Below are 10,854 nucleotides of genomic sequence, written 5' to 3' on the forward strand. Positions count from 1 at the left end.
AAAAAGAAAATCAATACTACTAAAATTCTAACCAACTTTCATGAGTTACATAGTAAAACTAAGCATGAGACAATCTCCAAAACGCATTGGGATGCAAGACTGTCATATTTGTGAGGGTAAAAGAATTGAAAATGAAATGTACTTTCTCCTAGAATGCCATCTATATGCCAAAAATAATATTTCAATTTCAAAACATGTAATAAAGTTTACCTTTCTAACCTCTGGAGTCATCAAAACTACTTCCTCAGTACTTTTTCCAGCTCAAAAATAAGATTTTAAAAACACCTAAATAATTTGAATAAACCAACTCTAACCTCAATAAATGTGAATCATCATTACATTAAAAATTAATTGTTTTATGAAAAAAAACTAAAACCATATACAATTTACATTATTTTCCCTTTATAACTTTTTTCTAAGTTTTTTCCTAAACCCATTTTTATAACTTCCCTCTTTTATGTAAACCAAAAAAACCTATAACTGAATTTTTTTTTTCAGAGGCTTAATACATCTAAACTTACAATCCATTTACATAATTTATCATTCAAATACAAAGAACTAGATATTTACGCAATACCAATTACATCCGAGCACAAACTATTTAATGAGATTAATCGAAATATCACCAGCAACAATGCTAGAGATGTAACAATGTAGCTGAAATTCATACCATTTATGAATTTGAAAAAAAATATATATAACGCATGATCACTGGAAAAGCCAAAATAATGTTGCATCTCAAAAATACCAGAGATCAAAAAAATACAATTCTAAAATGAGTTTTTATCAGTGATGTCAACAAGAGAAATAAGAAGTTTAGTAGTGACCGAATTAGTATCTTCCACCATCATCTGAGCCTTTGCTGCTGCGCCTGATTGATCAGAATGATACCTGCTTGTCCTGGATGTTGTCTCTCCTCTGCCATTTCAGTGCAGCTAAGCTGGTTTGATCCTCATAGTTATTATTCTCGATGGAGCTTGGTGGACTTTGGGACCCAAAAACCATCTCAATGAGGTCAATCTCCCTTTTGATCTCAGCCTGGTTAGAATTAATAGAATTATCACTCATATCATCATCTATGTTACAACCCAATAGCATATCAAGGTCAATATTTTGATCAGATGAAACACCATCTAACAGAAATGGGAAGTTGATGTCAGCATCAGACTCCATTTGAAAAGCTCCACCTCCTGCTACTACTACCTCAGAGTAGTCAGTCTTGTCTGGAGATGTAACTGCATTGGCAGATCCAGAAGCCTTTCCATTACCAGTACCATTCATTACAAATTCACATAGAGGAATGCTATGGCTGCTGTCCATGGGAAAAGGGTTAGGATAGTTTTCTGGGTTGAATGTAAATGGCCCATCATCTCTTTGTGGAGATCCATCATCCTGAATCAAATGCAGGGTACTTGAGACAGTTGATCTAGGATCTCCATGATGGTGATGCATTTCTTCTTGAGTTTGCATATTCATGATGGAATCACCTCTTTCAATTTTCTGCATATCCCCATGATGGTGGTGCTTTTGTTCTTGAGTTTGCATATTCATGAGGGAATTACCTCTTTCAATTTTCTGCATATCCCCATGATGGTGATGCTTTTGTACTTGAGTTTGCATATTCATGATGGAATCACCCCTTTCAATTCTCTGCATACCTCCATGATGGTGATGCTTTTTTTCTTGAGTTTGCATGTTCATGATGGGTTCACCTCCTTCCAGTTTCTGCATATTGAAAAACAAAGAATTGCAGGAATAGGAGGAAGCTGTATGAACATTTTCTACGTCCCAGGGTTTCCATGCAGGGATACTTACCTTATTGCAGTTGTTGGGAGAAGAGGCCAGGCAATGAAACGCATTGTAGTTTTCTTGCTGCAGTTGGACCTGAACCTGTAGCAGCTGCTCATGTCGCTGCTGATCCCCTTGATCTGAATTAGATGACATTGCATCTGATATTGGTACCTCTTTCCTATCGTCATTGCAGGGCACTAATTCCTTCTTCTCGGCTTCTTTCAAATTCCTTATGTAGTCTGTTAAAATCGAACTTCTGTGTTTCCTGTCATCTATAGAGCCATCCAGAGTTCTCCTTGATCTTCTGCGAGCAGTTTGCCTGCGTTTACTTGCATTCCAGTGGTTTTTTATGGCATTCTCTGTTCTGCCCGGAAGACGTTTGGCAATTTCTGCCCACTTATTCCCCACTTCTGCGTGAGCCTTCACCAATAATTTTTCTTCTTCTTCAGTCCACAGATCTCTCTGCAGTACAACCAAAAGCAACCCAAGAATTGCAACATAATACCCAGTTAGAGCCATAAACAAGGAATTCTTTTGCAGACATCGAAGTAAATATGAAAATGTTTACAATGCTGTGCAATCAAGCAAAACGGGATATAAAGCTACACCACCACAAATCTAATTTATCCCAAATTTATTCAGAAGTTAGAACATACTGTAGCTTGAAGAGCAAAACCTGTATGGCTCTCGATGCTTGATAGATATTCAACATGGATAGAACTAATTGGATAGAACTTATTAGGTAAACTTCATGGGAGGGGAGGGGTAAACTTCATGGGAGAAGCTGGGTTAAGGATGGAAATTATTTTGGAAAGGGTCATCCAAATTCGATTGTGTTTGTCACAATCTTAATTCGATTGAGTTTGTCACAATCTTAATAATAATATCTTGCTGTGGGTTGATGGATTTTCTTTCCACTCAATAAATAGATTGCCCTGAACTAAGCTCAACTAGTGGGAAAACAAATTAAGAAATAAAAGAAAATTTTCACTTCAATTTAAAATTAAAATGAAAAAGTATACTGATATATTTTCTGGATCAGTCATTCAGAGTTGTAGATCTTTTAACAGAGGCATATAAAACTCCAGGCCATTGATGTATGGAGATAATCAGGTAGCGATGGATTGAAGGTTAAATATGAATATAAACGAAAATTTTCTTTTTACATGTGATTAATAAGATTTAAAATAAAAATAATTAGAGAGCCACGTGGATATTTTCCTTCATCTATTACCAAGAGTTGTTGATTATTTCACCAGGGTTCCAGGCCATTTACGTATGGAGAGAGATTCTGTAATTTTCTAATTATAATTATATTTATATGTTTTTTGAGAATTATATATAAAAATAATAGGTTATCATGAAGGAGAAAGTGGATGTAAAATAAGGAAAATTACGTTTTATTTAAGTAATGTTTTAATTATTATTATTATAATTTTAATTTTAATAAAAAATATTTATATAATGTAATTTAGTGTGAAAAAAAATAATATAAAAAATTTAAAACATCAAATTTTTAAAAAAATTATAAATGGAAAAAGTAAAAAGGAAAATTATGTAATTGAAAAGTAAATGATATTATGTAGTGAAGAGTTTAATCAATTTTTCTAAGCTCTATTTGTCGTACAATACAATGTGTAATGACAACATAATGTATAGTTATTTCTAAATAATTTGGAAATGTTATAAATGATCTATGGGGTCTTTCACTTAATATGTGACAGGAAATGATATTTTGGCTTTGTAAAATTTTAATATTTAGATTTAAGGTTATAAATTCATAGCCCAATATCACATTCTAAAATAAGATTAAGGGCATCACCTTCCACTTTGGCCGGGAAGAAATTGTGGAAATTGAAATACCCTACAAAATTAAGATTATTCATGTGGTTTTTTCTAAACAACAAGACTTCCAATTGGGACAACGTATAGAGAAACCCCTTTGAATAACCTAGCAGATGTGCCCTTTGTCACCCAAAAGTTGAATCCATCTCTCACCTCTTCATTACATGCTCTTACACAAACGAAGTGTGGGATGAAATTAGGCACCTCAAAGGACTCTACTTCAAGTGGGACAAGCAGACCATTGGTTAAAACTTGGAAGATTGGCTTTCCTCAAATAAACAAAAAAAAAACTCATTATGCTTCCTCTTTTTCTAGTTTGGGGTATTTGGCTAGATTATAATCACCCAATATTTGAAAACAATGACCCACTTTCTATTAAGACAACCATTCAAACTTTTGCTATTCATGATCAAGCATATCTACCCTCCCCCTTCCCTATCCACCCCATATGCCAGACATAACTTGGAAGAAGAAGCACCACTAATGTCAAATAGGCCTTGGGGGTTCTTGATGGTGCAACGCAACAACCCCCAAGCATAGGGGTAATAGGAGGTATCCTCTACCTCTCCACAACAAATTTTCTCTTCATCTCAGCAAACATCATGGAGGCAACCAATAATCACGAAGAACTCATGGCTCTCTTTCTCCTCTTGACATTTGCAAAAGAATGCCACATTGAAGCTCTCCAAATTTACCGGGATGATCTCTTGACCATAAAGTGGATGAATGGTAGAGCAAGACACCTAAACCACTCTCTCCAACCACTTTTTCATAAAATCATGTGCCTATCAATAAAATTCATTGACATATTTTACACTCATATCTATAGGCATAGGAACACAACTGCAAACTCCCTCTCAAAAATGGGGTTGGACCTCAACTAAGGAAACTAGAGAGTTGAAGAAGAAGGCAACCACTCTCTCCAACCACTTTTTCATAAAATCATGTGCCTATCAATAAAATTTATTGACATATTTTACACTCATATCTATAAGCATAGGAACACAACTACAAACTCCCTCTCAAAAATGGGGTTGGACCTCAACTAAGGAAACTAGGGAGTTGAAGAAGAAGGCAACCACCATGAACATATTGGCCTGGTATGGGGCAAACTAAACTTATAAGCAGATCTCTGCAAGACTATGTTGCAATTCCTTTTTGTTTTTCCCTTCTCATATACCACACTAGATGTGAAAACAAACAAGTGTTGTGTCATATTCTATTTGGGATTAGTGATGGCTATATTGGCCATGGATGGGGGACTCTATTTATATGGTTAAACGCACTCGATGTGAAAAAAATACATTTTGTATAAGCTTCTCTTTGAGACTAGCTATTATCTACCATGGATGAGGGACTCTTTATATCCTGGTTAAAACAATTCAACAATTATTTGAAATGTTACAACATCTACACATATAATCCTATTACTCTCTCATAAAATTACAACTTTTTTTCTAGGAAAAAAATTCATGAATTTTTTAAAATTTGAATTCAAGCCAGTTATATAGATAAAAAAGAAAATTTATAAGAAATAGATTATTCATGAATTCTAAAAACTCAACATAAAACATTAAAAATAAAATTTTTAAATATTATTATTAAAAACATTATAAATAAGAAAACAAAATAGATTATATATTTATATATGTTATTATTAAATATATTACAAATTTGGGTCTTCTAATAATAAACTTATAAATATATAATATAATTTATAAACATATAATATAATTTAATAATAAACTTATAAATATATAATATAATTTTATAAACATATAATAAAATTTTATAATTTGTAGTTGAAATTGTAAATTTGAAAAACAAATAATTAAGTGGTTATAATTTATATTATAAAATATTTTAAAAAACCAAATGTATTTTTTAAGATTAAAAAAAATAATAAATGTTATATTTTGATTTTGATCATTTTTAATAAAAAGAAATAATGTAATTTTTTTAAAAGAATTTTAAAATTTTTTAGATATAGGTAAAATGCACTTTTATTAATATAATGAAACTACATTTAAAGCCTGAGATATAAAGGTCAAAAGATAAGACTATTTTATGTTTGGATAAAGTTTACTTTTTATGAAAACTTAGTTGTGAAATAATAAAAAAATAGTTTAATCCCGGGCGATGAAGTGGGAGAGTACGAGCACGAAGACAGAGCAAGTGAGAGGACTGCCACGGTTGACTACTATCCTCAAGTTGGAACAGCTAGACGTGGTGGCATCCTACATGATTGCGGGAATATCAAGGGGGCAAAGTGGCATGAGTATGCAGAGAGAGGTAGGCAAGAACGACGACGGTAGTAGGATGGGATGTAGGGTAGGTGGGAAGGGATACATGAGGGTGGAAAGATTTGGGAGAGAGCACAGAACGCAGTGAAGGGAAGACGGGAGCAGGGCAGTGCAAGCGTCGGGGACATCCGCGACCAAGCTCAATTTCGGGTATGTTTCCTCTCGCTTACCTCCTGCAATTCGCTTTGAAAAGAATAGTATGATGAAGGAGGGGGGTAAGCTGGGTCATGGTGGGAAAGGGTTGTGTCAGGGTAGGCCTGAGGACAGAGAGGAGAGGCAGAGAGATGGCCCTGATCAGCTGATTAATAGTAGCCAGAGCATAGGCATGCGGGGAGGGTAATCTCAGGACTAAGGGCCGGCCCTGGGAAACTAAGGACCACAATCTGAAGAAGGATAGGATGGTAGATAGCTTGGCCGCCACCCCTAGTCCAGGAGGGGAGAGAACCACGACTCCCTAGAGAGATGGGGAGGGCTGGGGTAGGGTGGGAATGCTTAGAAAAAAGGATATGTCGGAAGCTGGGAAGTCTGAAGATCCTAGAAAGCTAACGTTTTTTGTTGATAATTGTAAGCAGGAGTCAGTAAACGAAGAGATGGCTCGCCTTGGCAGAGGTCGGGGCCGTGGGGGTAGGGGGTGCCAGAGCCAGTCAGTTAAAAAAGTTCCTACCACTGTAGATATGGCAGGGCAGAGAACAGGTAGGAAATCCATTAAAGTGGCAGTCAATGAGGCAGCTCGAGCATACAGAGAAGGGACAGATGTTGAAATTCGTCAGCTGATCTAGGAGATGGAGGACAACATCATGGAAGAAGACTCTGAGCTAGAAATGGAAGAATGGGGGGATATAGTCCCTGACCCAGGGCACACCAGGGGCAGGATGACACTATTCAAACAAACCTTGCACATATACTAGGTCATGAAGCGTTTGTTGGCTAGAGCCATAGAACACGTGTCGGGGGAGATGGCAGAAATGGCCCAAGGCTTGCCCAACCTCAAAAAGGACATGAAGAATTTGCAAATTATGATGTTTATGCAGGATAGCAAGCTGGATGAGATCCAGCAAAGAATGATGAAGTTGTCTCTGGTGCCAGGTGACTCTGTTGCTGCACTGACTATTGTGGAATCTGATAAAGATGATAGAAAGGAATAGTTTTTTTACCTTCTAGTTTTTACTTGGTTTTTTAGCAGATAGCATTTACTTTTCCTGTGTTGTATGTCAGTTAGGATGTTGAACAGTGTATCTAGATGTGAAATGTATTTAGCTTGGGTGGACTGGTAAAATTTTGCTACATGGCTTATAACATACTAAGGTGGCCAACAGATTTGGTTTCCCATATGGGCAAGTTGAGGCCACCAAGATTTTGTATATGGAACAACTTGCTTCTATAAATAGAAAAAGAAGGAAATACCGCACTTTACAAAAAAAGTAAAAAAATAATTTAAGCTGAGAAATTATATTAAGAATATTTAATAACCTTGAAATATTCCAATACATATTTTTTAAAAATTCTTCAAAATCTATAATTAGGATTGAAAACTAGTTTTATATATATAGAATTAAATTGAGTGATCGAAAGGTAGAAATGTTTTATAGTTAGATAAAGTTATTGTTTAGGAAAGCCTAACTCTAAAATAAAATGAACCTAAGCTAAAATAACTATATTAAATATTAGTGTATATGTATTTCAATGAAAAAATTAGAGAAATTGTTTTATCTATCTATATATAATTAAAGTTGTTGGATATAAAGTTCAAAATATAAGACTCACTATTTCACGCTCTCTTAAAGTTTAATTTTGATGAAGACTTAACCATAAAACAACGTGAAGCAAAGAAATTATATTAAGAATGTCTAATACCCTTGCAATATTCTAGTATGAATATTTTTAAAAAATTCTTCAAAAATCATAACGAGGATTGGATATATCTATCTATATATATATATATATATATAATTGGATTGAATTGAATTGAAGGATCACAATGTAGAAATATTTTATAGTTAAGTAAGGTTTTATTTTTAGGAAAACCTAACTCTTAAATAAAAGGAACTTCAGATAGAAAAAACTATGTTGAAATATCTAGTATATATGTATTTCAACGAAAATTTAGAGAAATTGTTATATATGTGAGAGATATTATTTTTAGAAAAAACCTAACTTTAAAATAAAATAAAAAAAACTTGAAATAGAAAAATTATATTAAAATATCTAGTATATATATGTATTAGAGAAATTGTTATATATATAAACCCTAAATATTTTCAAAATTCATAATTAAAATTCGAAAACTAATGTTTTATATAAAAAATTAAATTGAATAATCTAAAAAATTACTTTATAATTAAATAAGATTTTATTTTTAGAAAAACAATACTGGAATAAAATAAAAAACTATGTTAAAATGTCCGGCCATAAACACATAAATACATCAAAATCTATATATATTTAATTAAAAATATATATATTTACAATTATCACATATAAATAAAAATTACCCTCTAAACATTTTCTCACCACTACTCACTTCTTCAAAATCTATACTTCAATTAAAAAAAAGGGTTAAAATTTTTATTTATATTACAGCGAAAGCGCAAAATAGTCCGGCACAGCCCTAAATATTTTCTTAAATCCATAATGAGCATTTGAAAGTTATATATATATACGGCCATACAGTATATATAACCTAATTAGTCCAGTTATGATTCTACTAGCGCAACCGTAAAATACATGCAGCAGCCATCAATTCATCCACAAACAGTCGTTAAATTTTCACAGAAAGCGTGCTGAAGAAAATAATTATTTGCTTTTATGTTCCTGAATGTGAGCTGCTTCGCAAGAATGTCAGCCAACAACGTGACAATAATGGACCTGTAACCCATCGTTTCATTTCCAAACCCTAAAGAATAATTTCGTGGTTGTATGCAACTCAGAAACGTAGAAACCCTAAATGCGACATAAAGCCTTGCCTACTGGAATGTGCAGGTTTTCCGCATATTTTTTTCTTATTTTAGTAAAGAGAATATGATAAGAAGCGCATATCATCTATGCAGGAAAAGATAATTCCATAGGGAAAGCAAGTCAAAACTGCCAAGAAAACGTGGAAAGAGGTTGCATAACCTGCCTTGATGTCAGGTCGTAAATGATTGTGCCATCTTTCACGGCACTGCTTTCCCACGCGACCTGCAAGAGTCTGTGCAATCTGCGACCATTTTCGCAGTCCATATTCTTCAACGAGCTTCACAAGCAACCTGCAAACCATGCATCATCATGCATTTTGATCATAAACCATTTTTCTCAAACTCAACAACCATTATACTTTTATGACATGTTTCATAAAATCTTCTGCCCAAAGAATGAAAGAAATCACTGCAATTCAATCTCACTCTCATGATTCAATCCCAAGTTCTGGCCATTATGCATTTGTGACAAATTTCCTAAAGGCTCCGACCAAGATATACCCAAATAGGTACATATAAGAGCCCATGGTGGGGTAGTTCAATTGAAGATATGGAAAATGACGATGATATGAAGTATTATGTAAACAATAAGAGTCAGGATTCAAATCCTTTTAAGTCGTTCAATTGAAGATATGGAGAATGATGATGATATGAAGTATTATGTAAACAATAAGATTCAAGATTCGAATCCTTTTAAGTCCAGCAACCCTAAAAACTGTATTTAAGTTCAGGAAGTAATTTAACTGTTATTAGATTCAGGAAGTAGTTCATCCTATGGGATACAATTAAACTGAAAATGACAATGATATAAAATATTATGTAAATAATAAAATTCAAGAGTCAAATCTTTTTAGATCAAACAACCCTAAAAAAAACTGTGGTGAAGTTCAGAAAGTAATTTACTTACCTATCTTCTTCTGCAGTCCACTGGCCCTTGATTACATTGGGTCTCTTGGTACCTCTGCTGGAACGCTTGACATGCCTTTTCCCTGACACAATGTTCCCCCTCTTCTCTGGGAAAGCATATTCATGATTATGATGATCAGGACCCCGACTGGTAGTAGTAACACAGGAAAATTCCTCTCGCAGGTACAAAGACATGTTTATTAAATTTAGACTGGGCAGCCCACCATTGACAGCAGGTGGAATATGCTGCAGATGCTTCTGATTCTGCTCAAGTTGGTAATCAAGAATCTGAGACTTGATTGCTGGAGATAACATTCCATGATTTTCATCAAAATCTTCAATACTAGAGGACCCAGCACCAGCACCAGCACCAGCACCAGCTCCCACTAAGAAACTCCCCAACTGATCCCCCTCTTTTGCTTCTATTTCCCCATGATCTGGTCTTTGCAGGCATCCAATATTGCTGTTCATTACTGGTAAGAGCTCCCTTTGCATATTGCCATTTTTATTGAACTGTTCATCAGATTTAGAGAAAAACAGACTATGCAATGCTGCAAACCTGTCAGCCACAGACATTTTCTCACCAGTCTCAGTCTTGAGACCTCTTGTAGGGCCTCTTAAAGCTACCCTTGGCACAATATTCACAGCTGAGCTGCTACCCAGAGAAGCAAATTTATATTCTTGCAGACAGTATTTCCTTGCTGTTTCTGCCTTATTTTCCTTGACTGCAAGGAATTTCTCATCAATTGTTGTATGAGTATTCACTAATATTGCAGAAGATGCAGATAAATCAGTACCCTTCTGAGTACCAATTGTGTTGAATCCACCACCTTCACCTAACTCCATCCAGAGGAATTGGCATAGTAAAGGGGTGATTTTATATCTATGAACGCGGAGTCAAAAGCAGAGTAGTCTTTTTTTCAGATCTATTCAACGTATCTCTGTCCTGGAAATTCCATTCGCGAGGAAACCAGAAAACTCATCTCATCTCCACAATATTTTTCTCGTTTCTTCTCGGCACAAGGAAACCAGTCTCTTAACAATTTCTCAACCGT

At 34.5% G+C, this 10,854-nt stretch overlaps 1 protein-coding gene across 1 annotated transcript; it reads right to left on the reverse strand.

The window, feature by feature from the left end:
• Positions 1 to 585: 585 nt before the first annotated feature.
• LOC149206855 (uncharacterized) lies at positions 586 to 10,854 on the reverse strand. The gene is made up of 3 exons (XM_089393807.1): positions 9,801 to 10,854; positions 9,054 to 9,184; positions 586 to 2,249 (listed from the first exon to the last, which is right to left on the reverse strand). Exons 1-3 carry the CDS (start codon positions 10,643 to 10,645, stop codon positions 880 to 882), a joined length of 2,346 nt encoding a protein of 781 aa, XP_089249933.1. The 5' UTR covers positions 10,646 to 10,854; the 3' UTR covers positions 586 to 879.

The sequence above is a fragment of the Pinus tabuliformis genome, chromosome 1_2 (assembly GCF_031772625.1).
Source record: "Pinus tabuliformis cultivar Carrire ecotype Pingquan chromosome 1_2, CPIR1, whole genome shotgun sequence".
Lineage (NCBI taxonomy): Eukaryota > Viridiplantae > Streptophyta > Pinopsida > Pinales > Pinaceae > Pinus > Pinus tabuliformis.

What these genes read in the sequence shown, in the direction of transcription:
- LOC149206855 (XM_089393807.1), bottom strand. Translation starts at nt 10,645, where the DNA reads ATGGAGTTAGGTGAAGGTGGTGGATTCAACACAATTGGTACTCAGAAG. An exon ending in TGGACTGCAGAAGAAGATAG is followed by an intron (nt 9,185 to 9,800) that starts GTAAGTAAATTA and finishes CATGGTTTGCAG; the next exon opens with GTTGCTTGTGAAGCTCGTTG. An exon ending in ACGACCTGACATCAAGGCAG is followed by an intron (nt 2,250 to 9,053) that starts GTTATGCAACCT and finishes TACTGCAGAGAG; the next exon opens with ATCTGTGGACTGAAGAAGAA.